The sequence below is a fragment of the Hoplias malabaricus genome, chromosome 4, assembly GCF_029633855.1.
Source record: "Hoplias malabaricus isolate fHopMal1 chromosome 4, fHopMal1.hap1, whole genome shotgun sequence".
NCBI lineage: Eukaryota > Metazoa > Chordata > Actinopteri > Characiformes > Erythrinidae > Hoplias > Hoplias malabaricus.
Window position 1 is genome coordinate 57,518,138 of NC_089803.1, and position 20,336 is coordinate 57,538,473.

The following is a 20,336-nucleotide window of genomic DNA, read 5'->3' on the forward strand; positions in this document are numbered from 1 at the left end:
GTTTGTGTATTCCTTCATGATGTACAAGTTGCATTTTAGAAATTAATGCACATTACAGGAAGATTATTCAGCAGTAGACATTTTCTACATTGTTTGATATTTGCTGTTAATATTTATTCACTGCTGATTCTCTCATGAACATGTGACTCCTTTGGACAGACCTACCATATACCTGCTTCCTCATAATTATCTTCTCTTTTTCTGCTCTGTCAGAATGGGTCATATGTGAATGACATTTTTTAATATATTGTTGGTAATTTCCTTCTCCTGTAAAGTTAATATTTTGGGAGATACATGTTTTTAACTGGACAGCAATGATATCTTGAATCATCAAAACTGGAAATACTGGAATGTCTTCATTTCCACAGTAAAAATCTGTGTTTTATAGTTTAGAGGGTCATTTTAACTCTATTGCCAAATTTTGCAAATAAGTATAAATTTAAATTGTATATTAAGCAATCCTTTAAAAATAACACACACAAAAACAGCAAATATAAGTCAGTTGTATTTGAATGCTGATGTTATGACTCACAGACATCCCGAAGGCGCTCTTTGTCGAACTGCAGACTCTCATATTCCTGTAGACATATGCGGTTGACCCGCAGTCGCAGCCGCTCAGGTACCGCATGCGGGCTGCAGAGAAAAGAGACACACACAGGGGTACATATTTCAGCACACAGACAACTCCCTGCTGAATAGATGCTTCATCATAGATGAAGGCAGTGACAGATCACCCATTTGCTTCATGGTTTCTCCATTTTCTTTATTCACATGGAGGGCACTTTTATTAGACGACACAGTTTGGTCACAGGGTAACAAGTCAGCCAGCAGCTATGAGAAAATGTGGTAAAATGTTTTCCCATCTTAACTTTGAAAGAACTGAAAATATACTTTTCCAATGTCTCATAGAACCAGACAGGATAACTCTGGTGCTAAAAAAAGGGTATGATCACTCTAATTTGGGCTTTTTACATCAGCACTTAAAAATAGCACAAGCAAAATGAACAAGAACTGTTTTTGCTTGAGGTAATATCTATTTTACAAAACATAATCTGTTCTTTGCACACAAGAAATAGAGCTATATGCTAATTTGGGTTTTTTGAGGCCTTTCGGTAATGCTGCTTTAATGACAGACTTGATGACTGCATCAATACTGCTACTTTGATTACCAAGATGCATTGGTTTGGCACCCATATTTAGCCCAATATTCCTTAAAGTTGTCCTCAAACATTTCTTCACTATTACATCACTTCTTGCCCATAGAGCGCACTTCCTCGTACACAGACTCCTCTGTAGTAACATAATAAATAAAAAATGCCCACTGTGTGAACAGAAAGAAAAGCTGAAAAGAACCACACATTCTCCAAGCAAGAGAAGATTGAAGACTGTGAAGACTGTTCAGCTCTAAAACTGGTTTAAAAGGTACAATAAGTAGAATGTGTCATTTTTTCAATGCTGTATTTTAGACAGAAATGAATGTCTGTGAACAATACATGTGTATGTAGCAGAGAGACAGCAATGTAAAAAAATGACTACTTAGTGTACCTTTACATAAAATAACCCTTAGATAGTCTAAAGTTTGCTGTGATGTACTTGAATGCAAATAAGTAATAAATCATTATTTTCATCATCGTTTACTTTAATCAATTTCAGGCTGCAGTGTAAGTAATAAATCATAAGATAAACATAATGTATTTGCATAAATTATTACATAATGAATTTAATTTTCATTCAGTAATCTGTTTTACCACTTGACTGTCTCCAACTTTAAAATAAGTTTTTTTTTGTTCTGAAAACTGACTGGACAATAAGGAACAAACTGTAATGAACCATCTGGACAGAATTCTCTGCTTATTTCACTGAGCTATGACTCAGAAGTAATGAACACTGAGTTACACTATATTTTTGTGATGTTTAGCCATAACTGTGACTTCTAAGGGTTACTGCACATAAGGGGAGGAAAAGGGTTATGAAAAATGATGCTGAAGTTTTCCAAGGGTGTTTAATGTTGGTAATGTCAGATGTTCATGTGAGACTCTGTGTGATATGAACCCGCATCCATCAGGAGTAAAGTAAAAAAACCTGGGCCAAGCCATGTTTAATTGTGAACTGATGAACCACCAAAACACTGGCCACTACAACACGCTGGACATGGGAGTGGAGTACACAAGCATACACATATAAATACAAACAGAGAAACAGAACATGTGTGCCAAACGCACAGACACACGGACCCTCCTTCCACACTCACACACACACACATGCACACACACAAACACACACACTCGCCCGGCATGGCAGAGGAGTGTGAGGTGGGTGTGCAGGAGCGTGTGGCAAGAGTGAGAGAGATATACTTACACAGAGAAGGAGTCTGGGGGAGCAGAGAGGCGGCGCAAATCTGCTGCGCACACTTTCTGAATGCTGAATGCCAGCACAGGCAACACAGGAGCACAGGCAAGCCAGAGGGAAAGAGAGAAAGATAGAGAGAGAGAGAGAGAGAGAGAGAGAGAGAGAGAGAGAGAGAGTGAGAGAGAGAGGCAGAGGGCAGATGAGAGACAAACATGGATAAGGGATTTAGTTGTTAGCATGGAGAAGGTGGAAAATTATTTAAAGGAATAGTTTGGCAAAAATTAACTTTTTTTTTTTTCCTTTTCACCCAGGTGGAAACAAGCAGTCAAAACATATTTGGTACCTGAAGTTAATTTCTTTCATTTTGCACTGGAGCCATGAAGCTAATGTAGCTAAGAAATTAGAGCCTTATATTTGTTTACTTGCCCATAGCTAACAATGCATTTAAACTTATTGCTTGCTATGACACCATTATGGACAATATTTAAGTTCAGTTCAGCTTCTACATGCCCTATATGCTAACGGTTAAAGCCTAAGCTTAATACTTGTTAGCTACATTATCCTTCTAGCTTCAGTGCAAAGCTAATGAAACTTTAGGCCTCAAACACATCCTGACTATTATAATTTTGAGAAATTAGTTTTGTTTTGTTTTTTTTTATTTTTGCCAATCTGCCCCTTTAACAAAAGAAAAAGAAAATGCAAGAGGCACTGCTGAGCACAACACACAGGAATGAAGAGGGGTGCATTGATTAGTGCTATTTAGAGGGCTCTTTAGACGGGAAACAGTGATGCGAGGTGGGACTGGGAGCTTAAACAGAGAAAGACTTACAGCAGGCAGAATCAGACAAGTTAGTTACACAACCTTACAGCCACACTTTCAAAATTCGGTGTATTTCTGTATGTGTGTATTATTTTTTCACTTCAAACTAGAGCTATGTCTAATTTGTGGAACAATATATGTATGTGTATTTTATATGAAAAGCAGCTTAGGCTTATTATTCGGCTAACTACCCAAGCATCTAACCTGTAACTCACAAATGCACATTTTGCAGCTGGAAAGTTATTCACAAAATTGTCAACTGTTTATGCAATTTCCAGCCAAAAGAGACCTACAGGCCAATTATCAATCAAAACTTCAGGCTTCAGACTTACATTTTGTGAGTGTGTGTGTGTATGTGTGTGTGTGTGTGTGTGTGTGTGTCTGTGTGTCTCACTCATTGAGCAATGGAACGGAGGTGCGTCTCTTGCTTTTCTGCACCATATTGGCCTGATTGCGGAGAGAGATGCGGAGTGTGCATGGTGCCAAACGGCAAGGCTCTCCATCAACCTGCACAGGAATGGTTTTGTAGGTTGTGAGGGTCACTTCCCTGCACTGGTGCAGCCGCTCACCATGGCCTCCAACCTGTAGTGCCGCCTGGCAGCAAGAAGCAGAAGAAATGATGTGACCAGGACAGATACAAATAATATGAGCACAGGCAAATTTCATTGACCATAATGAAAGAAGCTAATTTCATAATTGTCATATCTCTATGACCAAACACACTTCTGGCACAACTGTGTAAATCTGGGCATAACAGATTAACAATGTAAAAGAAATGCTTCATTTGCAGCTACAAAACATAAAATTATAACACAGCAATCCTGTGCAAAAGTGCATGTGGATAGTTTTACATGTACACCCATGTAAACATATGCTGCACCTACTCCATGTCCAGGATAAAGTCAAATTATACAGTGCTTTCATTTAATACATTGATAACACCCAAAAAATAAAACCATAAACACAACCAGCGCAGTAAACACACCTAATAGACCACAATAATACACTGTTCAAATGTATCACTTTAGAAAAACGTCAAGTCAAATGTTGTTTAAACAAATCTAAATTTTGTTTATGTCACATTTCACAGTCCTTATAATTTTAACACTATAAATTTTGGTCAGCAGGATGAGTAGTGCACTCACTCCTCAACCTCAGATTCCACCTATGAACACAGCCACTGGCTTTGAATACCTTTTTTGGCTCACTACCATAATATCTGCATGAATAAAAGTTTGGTTCCTGTAAATGGAATGTAAATTAACCCTAGTAGGTGCCACTTGATTTTCTTGCACTGAATTTTATTCATAAACTCTGCTGCAATCTCAGTTATATTCCAAGTAATATGAATGTTTATTGAACCAGACAATGAATGTTTCAAACTAGTGGTTGTTTTTATGTAACTTTGATGAATATGGGCCAGTTTCTTGTTAAATGTTCAAAGAAACTTAGCTACTTAGCTGTAAAAGAAAAAAATACTGACAATAAATAAATCATAATTTATTTGGCAAAAACTGAATAAAAGCTAACAAATACCCTACCTTTGGAATAACTTATCTTCACTTAACTTTGTTACAGTGCCAGTATTTTCAAAATATAAGTTGGATTTAGCAAAACCTGCTCCTAAACATGAAGCTGATTATTACATTGTGTATGCAAAGTATTAACAAACAGTCATTTTATGTAAAAACTAAACAGGGTTTGTAAGTATTATGTATTATTACACTAACATAAAGCATTACATGTATCTATAGTGAAGTTGCGTACCAGTGAAGCCATTGTGAATCCGATGACCTCAATGTATCCGTCATCATGCCTCTGAGGTTCAAAGTCTCTGTGGTCACCTGTGTTGCCCCAAGGCATGGTCCCTGCACAGTACCTGAGAAAGAGGAGTAATGTGCGTGTGAGAAAGTGTGACAAGACAACAAGTCACAGTGATGACCATAAAATTGTCAAGGGACATCAATTTGTGATTTCTTTCTAAATTGGTTAATTTAAAATTAACTACATATACATATACAAATAACAATTGTAGATTATAGATATATGTCCTGTACCCTTCGTACAACCATAGAATCTGCTCATAAGCTGTCTCATGCAAATGCCCTCAGTCACCAGTCAACAGATAATACAATAATCAAAGTGAAAATGTAGTTTCCAGAAATGTATTATATAATTGGAATAAAATTAAAAAGACTCAAAAAAATAACGTTTTACAACATTTACTTTATTCTCAGGCCCACCAGGAAGGCAATCAACAAAAAAGAGATTACTAGTGCCTCTCCACTTGTCTACTGTCAGATGATCAAAATAAAGAAATTGACAGCAGAAATAATAGAAGAAGAGCTAAATAAGCCAAAACCAAGACTCAAAGCAAATAAGTTACCTGACCCTGGTTTCTTATCTCACTGGTATAAGATTTTCTGATCTAAATTACTGCCAAACATACAGAGGATACTACGTCTTTTATTACAGATGAAGGAAAAGAAAAACAAAGCGTGGGCCATATAGGCTGATTTTACTACTAAACATAGACAGTAATTTATATGCAACTGGAAGACGAACTGAAAAGTTCTTCCTCAGCTAATACACAGCAATCAGACAGGATTTAGCAAACCCATGATAACATAAGAAACAAAGTCTTATTCAACATAATTTGTAGGCATTCATAGTATGCAGAAAATATGATATTACTGAGCTGGAACTTGTAAGTTCTGGGTATTACAATCATTGTATTACAAATTTGTAGTTAATACTATAGTCCAATAGCATGGATAACTATAAATGAGTATTTGTCAGGCACTATTATATTGGAATGTGGTACTAGACCATGCACAGTGGAAAAGACAAACAGAAATCATTAAAGGTGTCTTCATGCATCGGGAGCAACACATATGTACTGAATACTGCTCTATTTGAATGACTCAGGCAATTCAGTTCCTAAACTAATTGAGCTATTTATTATTATTTAAGGTTCAAAAAAACTGAAATATTAACTTTTAACCATACAAGTCAAAAACCCATTAGATAGATTCAGTTAGTGAGATGTATAAAATGCATAGTTTAGAATGATAAAATGGTGTGCTTATGCAGATTTTACACCTAATGAGGTCAAAGGTTTAAAACAAAGATCACTAAAGAAGTGATAACATTCATTTTGTTACCAGAAAAAGGACAACTCAAAGATATTCAATTCTTGAGGGAAATGTTTACATTGTATAATCAAATTTTATATACACCTTCAAACATATCACTGTTTTAATCACACAAAATTAAAAGAATAATCACTACATATTAGTGACACAAAAACACTCAAACAATCCCCCTTATAGGCTGAAATAACTTTCCAATATTATGAAATACAATTAGGAGAATACATTCTGGTGAATTAGACAAATATATCTATGTGGATTTGAGTTCAGGTTAATAAGAAATCAACTACCAGGCCCTGGCTTCATACTGACTCTCCAACAGGAGAATATTGGATAGATTGAATAAATAAAAAATATATTATATAATGGAAAAATTACGTTTCTACTAAGGCTTCAAATGAACAAATTTGTCATGTCCTGATCAAAATGGGTTGCTTTCTTACAGACTTACAACCCGATTTCTTTCTAGTCTAATGATTAACCATCAGCTCTTGGTCTATCTCAATATAATTGTAACACTAAGTCAAAAATATCTAAACCTTGGTCCTCAACATATCAATATTCCACCAACAAACTGCAGTCAAACCCTCCCAGGTACTTTTTCTTTTTTCACCTGATACTGAGCGATTTGGAAAAGGTTCACCCTTCGTTGTATGCCTACCATTGCTTGTTTATAATTTTTGACATGTACTTCATAAATTACTAAGTGAAGAGGAATGTGAAAGGGTTTGGTTGAGGGCTACTTTTTCTGTTATTATTAACATTGTTATTATTATTATTATTATTATTATTACTAATATTAAAATTGTTAAATTCTCTGTATATTTATTTTCCATTTGTCTCTTTAAATAAAGAACAAAATGTGTGCTGTAAACTGCTGTCCACTTATGATAAGATCACTTCAGACAGATGATAATACAGAGTGTGAACAGGGCTGGTGACAGGCACAAAGACCCAGCAGTAACATTACATCTATTGAGAATTTATGTCATTCATGACAATTTTACACATTGTCAATGTCTCCAAACTGTTAAGATTATAGGAAAAAACTTTCTAAATTAAATACAGTTCCATGTTTTGATTATTTTCATCAGTCCATTCATCAAAAATATTGACCAGTGAGAGCTACTCTCAAAACACTTTGGTTGCAATGATGGCTTGGGTTATTTTTTCAATAGCCATCTAAACAACTGCTCACCTCCCTGAACCAACAGAGATCACACTGCAGCCTCTACATATGACAGTCTAACAGACCAATCCAATTTTCCCCCCATACTGAAATCAGCTAAAAGAGGCGGTACTATACAGAAACACACTTGACACTGCATAGACTATGATATTCACAGGCAGGACAAACTCTCTTGACACCTAGAATAGGGGATTTTCCTCCCTTCCCTTTTGGTGGTTTATTGATCGTCCTAATGAATAAACTGTCCACGATACTGACCCAATGTAAAGGACCACTGGCATTTTCAAAGTATGATAGGAAAAAAAATAAAGCTAAATAGAGATACTATAAAATAATGAAAACAAACAGAGAGATACTATAAAAGAGAAGGTTAACATATTGTTAAAGTTCTAAATTATATCAGTGTAAAGAGAAACTAAATAATTTGCACCACTTCCAATATAATGTTAAACACACCTTGGAATATTTAAGAAGACTATGCACTGGAACTTCAGTTCCTGGATCTTGGCAGTGAGATCTGTCCCATCACACTTCACAGTCCCACCAGAAGGATGCAGAAAGAAGAAGAGAACCAGGACAAAAAAGCAGAGAAAGAGTCTACATTTTTGAGGAGCATTCTTGCAGGGGAAATGTCACACTTGGGTAAGATTAGCAGTGTATTTGGAGGCACTGATGGTGCCCTTCATTACTGCAAGTGCTAATGGAATGGACAGGGCACGTCAAAAATCAGCGCCCTTGCCCACTCAGACCAGTAGCTCCGGGCGGGCCTGGACCACTCACCACCACTTTGACGTGCTTGGACAGGTCCCTGGAGCTCCTCTGCAGGAAGTCGGAGAAGGCAGCCTGAGGGGACAGCAAAACAGACACACACACATACACAGTCATTTTCTTTCTCTACTTGTCTCTAACAAACTCTCCCTTTCTATAGAGTTTCTCAGGCTGTCACTCAAGACTGCAGTTCTACTCACCCCTGCATAGAACATCTTGTTGCGGAAGCGGCTGTTGAATTTCTCGGGGTTAGCCTCTGCACAGTAACAGAAATGCAGACAGAAACTGAGCTGCAGTAGAATACACCTTAGACAGAGCCACTTAATATTGTTCCAAATTCTGACCAAATTTAGGCTTCACAATGGCTGTTGTAGTTAAGCACCATACATTTATCTATTTTGAATATAAGTAAGGCTTAATTCATGTTGGAAGAAGTCAGATAAATGTCAGATTGGGAGCACCTCCCAGACTGAATTCAGATCAGACCCCCACACTTAGATAAATAAATAAATTGATGCAACAATCCTGCGAACATCTGACAGAGGCTGCAATCTGTGACAAGTTCAACTTCCACCTGCATATTTAACAACAGGGCAGAAATATTGAGTCCAAAGAGAATCAAACCTTAATCAAAAAAGCAGCTAATAAAATCTTTTCCCTAGCCCTTGCTGTTGAAGGCTGCTCCAGATTGATCTGAAAGTTATCGACAGGCCAGAAGAACTGTTGCACAAGCTAAAGCTTAAACATGAATGAAATTTGGAGAGGTCATGGAAAAAGACTTCTGGACATGCTCAAAGATGTTCTGGCAAACTATTCCACAGCTCAAGGGGAGGAGCTGGGGTCTTGTTCATGTTTTTTTAAGCAAACAGGAGAAGGAAAGTATTGACCTCTTCTGGGGATATAGATGACTGGTGGAAGAGGCACTGTGCTTTCGATCAGGAACCTCTTCCTGAAGGTTCTAGCTGTTTTGAGCCCATCACAGAGACATAAGTCACTGAGGTGATCAAAAATCTTCGTAGTGGCAAGGCTGCCGTGGTTGGTGAGTTGCGGGCAGAGACATGGAAGCGATGGAGAGGGTGTATCACTCACCTCTTAGGTGTTTCATGGGAAACAAGCTTAAAGCCTAGAAACTGGTGACCTGTGTCAGTGATCCCCAATTGTAGAAAAGGAGACCACAGGGTGTGTACCAATTATGGAAAAATTATGCTCCTCAACCTCCAAGGAAATTCCTAGAAAGCCTGGGTGCTGAAGAGGAGATTTGATCCTGTAGCTGAACCTCAGATTCAGAAGGAGCAAAATGGGTTGTTGCCTAAGGAGCAACATACCAACTTCCACGCACAGCTGCTGACTCCACCTTTACTCATGACCTAATCGTTCACAAATAAAGCCTTGCCTATAAGCTTCCATAACTAAAATGTCAATTGCAATGTACCACTATAATATTAAATAAATTACATCTTACAACTGACCTCTGGATTCATGGAACTCGAGTGTGACATGTGCATCAAAGCCAAGGCTGAAGTAGTTATTGAACACATTCAGAGGAAGCTGTAAGAAGAAGGGTAAAACACCTGTATTTCAATAATGAGCTTAACATTTCCACTTAGGTTTAATCTATATGGTTTTAAGATTTTATGACCCCTGAATAACTGTCCTCACCTTTTGTGTGCCCTCTTCGGGCTCTGCAGGTGACCACTCCACTTGCAGATTCCAACGGTCCAGCTGGACCACTGTCCCGTCCTCTACATGGCACAAGATCTTAGACACTGGCTCATCTGTATAACCCTGGGAGAGAAAGGTAGAAAAAAAGCAGGAGAGAAGGTATGTATTGAGTGGAATCCCTCTTTAAAGCCTTAATAGTCATTACATGCAATTACATTGACCCACAAGGGCTTATTTCTCAAGGGATAAAAAAGAGCTCTTGAATGAATGAATTGAGATGATTACAGCATCTATTCTAATATACAACAAGGGATAGACTGAAAACAAGTTGCAGCCATTACTTTGCCAATAACAGCATTTAACTCATTAATTCTTTCATTGTCTGTAACCGCTTGTCCAGTTCAGGGTCGCGGTGTGTCAGGAGCCTACTCAGAATCACAGGGCGCAAGACAGGAACACACCCTGGAGGGGGGCTAACAACGTTTCAACTGTAGCGTAAAGGATTCAGTGAGATCGAAAGAGAGATTGAGGGAGGAAGAAGGATGGAGTGTGAGACTCCGGATCTGCAAGGTCATAGCTAGTTCCCCGAAGTAAGCTGCAGTGAAAGCGTGTGTTGAGAATAAAATAACCATGGATGTTATTTTTATTTTATTTACCCACTTACTTAGCATTCAACCCAAAAACCAAGTCTTACAAATAATGCTACCCTCTTCAAATCCCATAAATCACACTAAACCATAAGCTGAGTGGTATTTGTTTTCATATATAACCAACATGCAAACTAGTAAACAAACCAATCCTGTCCCAGCAGCTGCTCCTCATGTCTCTGCGTCCCATTTACAATATTCAGAAAGAAACAAATGTTCTTTTATTCATCACACCCCCCTGAACAACATCAGAATGCAATTTCCACACGGATTTAACGCAGCATTCATTAGCGAACATAATCATCGTTAATAACAACACCCCCTCCCCCCAGCTCGTGCTGCAAGACTTAGCACCCCTCCCCCACCTTCCCTTTACCTCCTCTATCTACTTCTTCTTCCCTCTCTCAACCCCAGTCTGCTTTTTAAATAATCTGCCACTACGGAGGTTTGGGAAAATCTACGTGGAATATTTTTATCTCCACACAAAATAAAAGGCTTGCTAATAAGCATTAGCAACACATTGTCATTATATTCTAGCTCAGAGTCTCAGTGTGCAAGAAACAGGTGCAGACGTCTGTGCTCAGGAGGTAAAAATCTGTATGCAGTGATGTAGATAAATAGTACCATATGAGTGCCTCTGTGATTTGATATACAAATTATATTACAGCAGTGTTAATAATAATATACTGCATATCATGGAAGGAAATGTAGTATGTTGTTTTTGAAATAGAGAATAAAAGGAAGCACATTGTCCATGTTTCACCTACCCAAACTCTACAGTCTGTATAAGGAAACTAAATAAGCTGCAAATATAATGAATACGCTGAATTTGGTTAATGTGATGTCACAAAATATACATAGTGTGTTAATGTGTTTATTACTAGAAGCCAAACATGTTAAAAATGTAAAAATATATAACAATGACATGCAAACATTATATGTAAATGTAAAATTGGAAACTCCAGGCTAAATTGTGTGCATATTAAATAATGGAGTAGTTTGCAATCAATACCATTGTACTAAACTGTGTGATGTCTGTATGTCTCCCCTTTTAAAAATAATTAATAGCAAGAAAGAGAATTATTAATGTCTTGTACTTCCTATGATGTGAGGGTAGAATAAAGATGACTCACTCCACCCCAGTTTAGTGTCCTGGCGAGGTCATTTCCTGTGCCAAGAGGAAGCACTGCCACAGGAGGCTGTGGGTTCATCTGAAGTTCATCCAGAGCAGAAAGGATCCAGCCCACCTAGAGAAAGAAACACAAACACATGCTGAGCTGCATGGTACACAGTGGTAACATCAAACTTCAGCAATGGAAGCATCACTTTTTTTTAAGGCACTGCTCCAAAATTTAACAAAAGCCTTCTTCAACAGCATACCCCAACATATCTAAAAATATCCCAAAGTTTAAAATATAGCTCAACATGTCCCAACATCTTAGACACTTGGCATTACCTTGCATTCTGGGTGATCTAATGACAAGGGACTGCCAAAACATAACGCCATGTACCCACTAACTATTTTTAGATACTGGTTTCTGTCACAACAAAATATTCAGTCAAGACCACATCAGAACACTTCATGGCTTACACTACAAATATGCTGTTGCCCAATACATCCCTGAAGGTGGGTTTAAGTAAAAGGATTGTAATGCATTTCCAAGATGTATTTTACCCAGTTCCAACCTCTACTGGCCACTTATGATTCAGTCACTTAGGACATATATTAACGCCATGTGTGAAAAAGGGTCTCCATGTAACCTACATATCCCAGCATATGTCTGCATGTCTCTAGACCTTCACAAATGGCCATATCCCTGTGTATCAGTACATACCAGCATATTTAAAAATATACTAAATTGCCTCCACACATATAAACATATACCAGTTTAACACATATTAGCATATGCAACGTATCTCAAAAATGATCAACATAATCCAATGTATGTCATCATAAATACAAATATGTCATTATATTTCAAAATATCAGAACGTATCTTACCGCACATATTTTAACTTATCTCAAAATAGCTCAACGTAAATGAAACCATTTAAACAAATTACCATCACAATTTTAAATTCCGTGCTTGCTATTCGTTACATATCACAAGATGGGGAGGTGTATTCCAGACATTTAAACGGCAAAATGCAGAGACACACAGCTGTATTTTGACTTACCGTCCCATCACCTCCACAGGCAAGGATCCGAAGATTTGGCACTTTCCTGTACAACTCCAACCTGGTAGGGAAGAGGAGGAGCAAAATAAGATCTTGATGCTTGCATACCAACTAATCATCTATGAAAGCCTGTTTTGAGTTTATAGAAGCATTACACACTCACCCAGTCACTCACACACTCAAGCGTGGGCCATTTTACATAGCCAATCAACCTACAGACATGTTTTTTTATTCTTGGAGGAAGTCAGAGTGCTTGGAGGAATCCCACGCAGACATGGAGAGAAAACACCAAAAAACCTCACAGACTTTCATTATACAAATTTAAAAAAGTAAGCTTCCTTTAACATTTGTAAATTAAAACTGTTTCAAGTCTAGCAAAGGTTGTTTCAGTCTAGCAAATATTCTGCAAATCTAAACCACCCTTGAGCCAAAGGTATTTTATTATTGGCTGCTGACCAAAAAAAATCATTACACAATACGCTGAAGCTAAATACAACCAAAGGTATATTAAACAGATGGTTTATTTAAACAAAATCTTTATGTGTCAAATCATTATTTTCTATATTAAAGAATTATTCAAGTTATAACAGAGAAGTGTAGAGAGAAATGCAGAGAAATGGACAGGTCTGAACTTCTTTACAGTGGTGGTGATGGGAAGCAGAGGTTGCAATATCTACATTCATCTATTGTTCGTTCATTCCTTCATATATGCATTCAAATAAATAAACAAATAAATTAATGAATGAAAGTTGAATGTTAATTAATGAATTAGTGTGAATTAGTTAATTAATTAATGAATGTCCAAAATGACAGGAAATCCTTTGTTATTATTCATTAGTTATAATTGTGATATTTGGTTTAATTATAAAATGTTTTCTTTCAAATGTTGACTTACAAAACTGTGCAGTTACTATTACAGAATAAATGGATTTTAAAATATTGTATAAGGGTGGCACGGTGGCGCAGCAGGTAGTTTCGCAGTCACACAGCTCCAGGGTCCTGGGGTTGAGGATTCGAGCCCCACTCTGGGTGACTGAGTTTGGTTTGTTTACCCCATGTCCCCTCCAGGATGTATTCCTGCCTTGCGCACAATGATTTTGGGTACCTATTATCCACAACATTAAAACCACTGACAAGTAAATAACATTGATTATCTCATTACAAAGGTCATTATCAAAAGTTAGGATATATCAGGCAGTGTGTTTGAAGTCAGGTCTGGAAGTTGATGTGTTCAAAGCAGGAACAATATCCATGCATGAAGATATGCGTGAATTTGACAAGGTTTGACAAATTGTGATGGCTTGATAAATGGGTAAACACATTTCCAAATCAGTTTTGGTCTTGTGGGGTGTTCACAGCATGCGTTCGTTAGTACCTGCCAAAAGAGGATATTATTCATCCTCTTTTTCCCAGACATGTCCTCTTTTCAGGACCAAAACAATGTGTCCATGGATTTATAAATGGCCAAAAAGAGATTCAGGATAGTTCTCTGCAGTCGCCATTCTTTGTGTGTGTTTTAACTTTGAAAGCCATTGAACTGGCAACAGTGGAGGTGAAGGCTAGTCCATCTCATCCAATTTCACAGAAGAGCTACTGTAGCACCAACTGCTGAAAATGTTAATGCCATAAAGAATACATAATGCCTCAGTCTGTTGTATATGGAGCTACGTAACTACATAACTAAAGAAGAGGCTCTGATACCAACATCCAATACCTTGTGCTTAGTACACGTTGCGGCGCTAATGAACAGACTGCTCAAAATGTCTGTGATCTGGAAATATTTAACAATCAATCTGTGATGTCAACCCAAGTAAAGCGGACTGCAGGGAGAACCCGAGAGAAGTGAGTATACCAGTCTTGACTGTCCCCGAACAAGGTGGATTTTTTACTTAAAGTGTATTATTATTAAAGTGTATCTTACCAGGAAATATTTTCCCGTTTGCGAGAGCACTATTCGTTGCTTGACTTGTTTTTTTCCTCAAACAAAATTATATTCTCCGCTCGCTAATTTAGAATTGGATCTGACACCATAGATCAGGCTGCTGCTCTTAAATCAACACTGCCAATACATAAACAATCCCAACTGTGGAAGTTCCCAGCCATTATCGTATAATGGAAACAGTCTTCACAACACTGTACATATCAAGAGCTTGTTGCATCTAATGTCACTAATTTGTAGATAGATACTTTACTGATCCCAGAGGGACATTCTTATTATTGGGGGTGTAATGGGGGAAAAGTTAAATAAAATAGGGCCAGTTCCAGAAATGAACAATAAAGATTTTAATTAAAACAAAAATGTTTTCATTAATAACTACATTATTACACAATGCTCCTGATTGCTTAATGGCATCCCTACACTTAACAATCAACAATCCTTTATAATGCTTTGGCAAATAGATTCTGGTTCCTATCAGCACCACTGTGAACAATTCTGAATGGACAGTTTCAATAGAACCGACCACTATATTATTTAACTGTGCAGAATTTCAGTTGAATTCCATTTTAATTCAAAGCATACCCACTGTGAAAGGGCAAGGTATAAAGTGTATATTTGATATATTTGATAACAGATTATTCTGGAAGACTCTAGGCTTCTTCTTTACACAGAAGCCAGAGGATGATCAGTGTGTTGCTCTCTGCTACTGCATAAAGCCCATTGTGTGTATGTGTGTGTGTGTGTGTGTGTGTGTGTGTGTGTTTGTAGGCAGAGGGACTTTAATCACAGTTCTGTCAGACACAGCTCAGCGGTAACCCTGCAACCACCCAGCTGCGTTCTGCCCTTCTTGACTCCTCGCTTTTTATCACTTTCTCTCTTTTATCCTCAATTTCCCTTACTCTGTCTCTCTCCATTTTCTTATAATGTTGCACTACCTCTCTCTTCTCACTCCTTCCTTTGCTCCCTCTCTCTATGGCTCTTTTGTCTTTTTCTCTGTCAAAACTTAGATCTATCCTCATTTCCTTGTCTATTATTCTCATTCTACTTACTTTAATTCTGTACTTCTCTCTTACTACTAGCTTCTTTCTCAATCTATTTCACTTACCTTTTTCTCTTCTTCCTCCATTGTTTCCCTCCCTCTCATTCTTTTCCCTTACTTTGCTGTGTTTTTCTGTTCTACTCCTCTTGCTCTTTCTATATCTCTTTCCATCTCATGTTGTTTCTCTACTTCTCTCTATTCTTTGATCTTTTTGATCACTCCTATTTCTTGTTCTTTCTCTGCCTTTCTTTCACTCCTTTGATCTCTCTCACTCTCCTACACTTATCCTCTATATCTATCACTCTCTCTCACACACACTCTCTCTGTCTCTCCCACCCTTAATCTTCCACCCTCTCTTTATATCTTCCCACTCTATTTCTGCTTTCTCTGGACTACTTCACTCTCTCTCATTCCCTTGCTCTCTCGCTCTTTCTCTCTCCTTAAGCTCCACTGTCAGCTCTGAACAAACAGCACAGTCCATGTGAGCAGCTCAAACAGCTCAATTAAGCCTTAGAGAAGAGCAGGAGACTGGAGCGATCTGAGAGCAGACAACAAAGCACAGAAGCTTCTGGAAGACTGAACTAAGCTGCATAGTTACAGTTGCTACCTAATTAATGTCTTAACAACAGAGGAATGGTGAGTTAAAGGAACAAATAAGCAAGACACTGATTTAAACAGTGAAACAGAGAAAAGTGTTTGTGTGTGTGTGTGTGTGTGTTTGTGAGAGAGAGAGAGAGAGAGAGAGAGAGAGAGAATTTCTCTTTTTATTTATTGTTATGTATGTTTATGTTGCTTGTATTCAATGCTGTGGTATTGGAAAATGGAAGAAGCATAAGATATAAAACAAAAGAAAGTGATAGAGAAGGATGTGGGAGAGAGATTGTCTAATGAATGAGACAAGATTGAGTGAGACAGCTAGAGATAGAATGAATGAAGCAAGCATGATCAATAAGACAGGGTATGAAGAAAAAGAGAACAAGGAACACAGAGAACAGAGTAAGAAAACTGAAACCGAGAATTGAGAGTAAGCGTAAGAAAGAAAGAAAGACTGAGAAAAGGACCAAAACATAAACCAAGACATAAGCAACTGATAGAAAGAAAGACAGACACAGAGAGAGAGAGAGAGAGAGAGAGAGAGAGAGAGAGAGAGAGAGAGAGAGAGAGTGTGAGAGATTATTGAGAGACTTACGCTTCCCTTGGCCCTCCCTGGGAGAGATCAAACACCTGCCGTGGATTCAAAATCCACATGAACATCTGCAGCAGCTTGGTCCCCTGAATGGATATGGGGGAAAGGGGAGAGAGAGAGAGAGAGAGAGAGAGAGAGAGAGTTTAAGATCAAGAGACAATAAAAGAAATAGGAAACCCCCATCAGCTCGCTCTCCTCCGCTCTCATTAATGTATGGAGGGTAAATGTCTGTACTCTGTACCCACCTGATTTCCCCCACTCTTAGGGTTCACAAACACCAGTACAGGCTTCATTAAAGGTGAAGGGAGGGGCTTCAGCATAAACGGACGCCATTTTAACTCCTGCAGAAGAATACACATTACGTACAAACACACATTAAGATACACACACACGCACACTCACACAGATACACACACAGCTGCTGTAAGCCGTTTCAACACATGTCAGAGAGTAGGAGTTAGGGGAAGGGATCCATAAAGAAAAGGCAACTGTATTTCACAAGAACCAATCACATCAACCTGTGCCAACTGACATGTCTCAAGCAGAGTATTTCTGTAGCTGCACTTAGTGCAAGTAGTGTGTTTTCACTAAAAAGCACAATAATATGTAGTGTACTGTTAATACCAGGACCATTTGGTGTTGAATGTGGGCAAGGATGTGTAGGGAGGGTCTGATATTCTAGAAAATGTTAAGCCAACACAAAGTTTACTTGTATTTCAGTCATCTCTGACTTGCATTTGCCATCTACATCTAACAAATTGGTCACACAAGTGGCCACTAACAGAAAGCAGATTCATAAATTGGAAAAACTCCCCCATGCTAATCACAGTGAGATAATCAGCTGCATAAACTCAATAATGTTTAGGTTTTTAGACATGTCTGAACATAACACATTTTGTGAAACTGTTTTGTGTGGCTATAAACTTTGCTACAGAAAAGAGATTATCAGAAACAGTATTAGAACAGGTGGTTTAAATAGTCCTAAAACCACAAGTAAAAATTGGTGCTGGCTAAGCCTTAACATTAGATAGAAGCAATAGTGAGTATATCTAGCTAGAACTAGCAAATATTTGGACTCATTAGCAACCTGTTAACAAGACGGTAGCTATCAGTCTTTAAGTTGTTTCTGATCTGGAAATACCTATTAACCACTACAGTTACTAAATTTGTTATTTCATTGCAAAAGTAACCATTAACAGAACATTCCTTTATACATTTTCAGGCACTAGAAAGTGACGTATGCAGTGGATAATGGTTAGTGTGCAGTTCTTGAATTGAGGAAATAAAGAATTTGTAGTCGTTGTACAAGAGACACAGTGGCTACTCACGTCTGTGCCCTTTTTGCTGGTTCTCCGTTTGAATGATGTCCGTTTTTTCCTTCGAGTGGAGTTTTTAAATGAACTCTGAGAGACAGGAGAGAGACAGATGGCAGCTAGACTTCAGCTAAACCTAAAACCAACATTATTGACAGGGGACTTAACACATATGACCTCTGCTTCAGTACTGTTTAGCAGCTAAATAAAGAAACCACATAAAAAGATATATTAGTTGAACTTGCTCTTTTGTACCAGGATTTACAGGATTTCCTTTGTATAATTTCCCAAACAATTTAAGATAAACTACACATGGGTCTGCTACAATGAATCAGTCTTTACCGATCATGCATCAAGAATAGAAACCTTTTCCTTATGTCTGAGTCACTACTGCTACCATGTGATTTATTTTTTATTTTTTTGCCAGGTTGAGAGACACTTCCCTTCATATAACCCCTGAATTGAAAGTGACAGTGGCATGTCACTCATCAAAACACTGCTCCACCCCCTCAAACATCTTCCGTTTATAGCTCCGGATGTGAAAGACCAGAAGAGTTAAAACTTGGATGTGGAAATGAGGGTGTGACTCAGTTTTTGATCAATTCTATTGTCTTGAATGGAACAGATATATATTCATGTAAAAAGTGGGGGCAATGAGCAACAAGCCTTTTTTTTAACAGGAAAGCAAGAATGGTAAAGACTGTGGTACAGATAAACTCTGATGATTTGGCTAAATCAAACAGCAGCACACTGAGGCCAGTGGAGCAGATAACAGCCAGCAAGGCCATGCAGCCCATCTCTAAACACAGATCAAAGTCACTTCTCATTAGAGTCCCCTACATGACATATAACACACGCACACACACATAGACATCAAGAAATCTTCTGAACATCCCAAACAATACTAGTCTGGATATATTTTACACAATGCACAATTTATGATACTCAAAGTATAGCATAAGGATAAGCTGAGAAAAAATGAAGCAGGGGAAATGCTATTTAATGGCTATGCACTTCCATTATATGTTTGTGCCAGTGTAAACCTACAATCTAAGCCACCAAACACAACTTGGCTAATGGACTATATTTGGGGAATAAGGAAAAAGGTGTAAATTTGATTTGTCGCCAAACTATTCCCTAGGCTCAGAATACAATTAAAGGGAGTGGCTTTTACACACAGCCTAAAGGCTAAGAAACAACATTAGTATAGGGGTTGACAAAACAACAGAAATACCATTTGAATTACTCACACTCATTTGCCATTACATCTGAAACAGCTACCTTACAGCAGTAAATGTAATTCACTTTTTTTCCATTCTGATCGACTTTTTACTTTTACTCCACTACATTTCAAAATCAAAAATCTTACTTTTACTCCACTACATTATGAAAATCTGCCGTTACTTTTTGGTTTATATGTGAATAAAACGTAACGTGTCTGAATAAATCCCTCCCCCAAGCTCTGCGGTACCGTTGCTAGGAGACGAACAAACACAGTCGTGCTAAAACAAGTGAAAATATTTCTTCGCTTAAAACCAAAAAACCAAGGGCAGACTTTGTTTTTATCAAGTGTTGATCGAATTTGAGACTGCAAGTATTCACTTTCAGTTCATAGAACTGTTATGAATTAATAAAATGTTTTGTACTGTTTAGTATTTGGCTGCATTTGAGTCATTAGTAACTACTATTCATTCATATACATTGTTTACGGATCTGTAGATGTCACAAATCACTCAGAGGGGGTGAGAGTCAGTTGGAGGTTTATTGAACACAATATGCGAAGTGAGGTCAAAACCAGAAGAAATATTCCAAAACCCAAAAATCAGTATAGAGAGATAAACAAGTCCAAAAGACAAAAACGAGTATCAGACAAGAAGTCAGGAAAACAAAACCGCAGCCTGTCACTTGTGCATTTGTTATGCACAAGTGTCCTATGCCATTGTGAAAGTTTATACTTGTGTGTTGGCGTCTGCGTCACTCTACAATTACACCACCAAATCACCAGGGCTGAATTTCAAACATCTTCTTCAACCCTGTGGTACGCACTGTAGTGGTGTGGTGGTATTAGTTTTACAAATCTTAAAAGTACACCAT

At 37.8% G+C, this 20,336-nt stretch overlaps 1 protein-coding gene across 3 annotated transcripts in view; it reads right to left on the reverse strand.

Annotated features, from left to right (window-relative positions):
* dgki (diacylglycerol kinase, iota) overlaps positions 1-20,336 on the reverse strand; it is an 83,211-nt gene that overhangs the window by 15,468 nt on the left and 47,407 nt on the right. For 2 of the 3 annotated variants that reach the window (XM_066667975.1, XM_066667974.1), the window contains exons 9-22: positions 18,258-18,332; positions 17,175-17,270; positions 16,933-17,015; positions 12,766-12,826; positions 11,721-11,834; positions 9,938-10,063; positions 9,748-9,826; positions 8,479-8,534; positions 8,291-8,353; positions 7,967-8,040; positions 4,937-5,048; positions 3,564-3,763; positions 2,359-2,421; positions 533-633 (exon numbers count right to left, since the gene is read on the reverse strand). In XM_066667975.1, coding sequence (XP_066524072.1) covers positions 533-633; positions 2,359-2,421; positions 3,564-3,763; positions 4,937-5,048; positions 7,967-8,040; positions 8,291-8,353; positions 8,479-8,534; positions 9,748-9,826; positions 9,938-10,063; positions 11,721-11,834; positions 12,766-12,826; positions 16,933-17,015; positions 17,175-17,270; positions 18,258-18,332 — 1,303 coding nt within the window. The remainder of the gene's footprint in view (positions 1-532; positions 634-2,358; positions 2,422-3,563; positions 3,764-4,936; positions 5,049-7,966; positions 8,041-8,290; positions 8,354-8,478; positions 8,535-9,747; positions 9,827-9,937; positions 10,064-11,720; positions 11,835-12,765; positions 12,827-16,932; positions 17,016-17,174; positions 17,271-18,257; positions 18,333-20,336) is intronic. The other variant, XM_066667976.1, reaches the window with a different exon arrangement.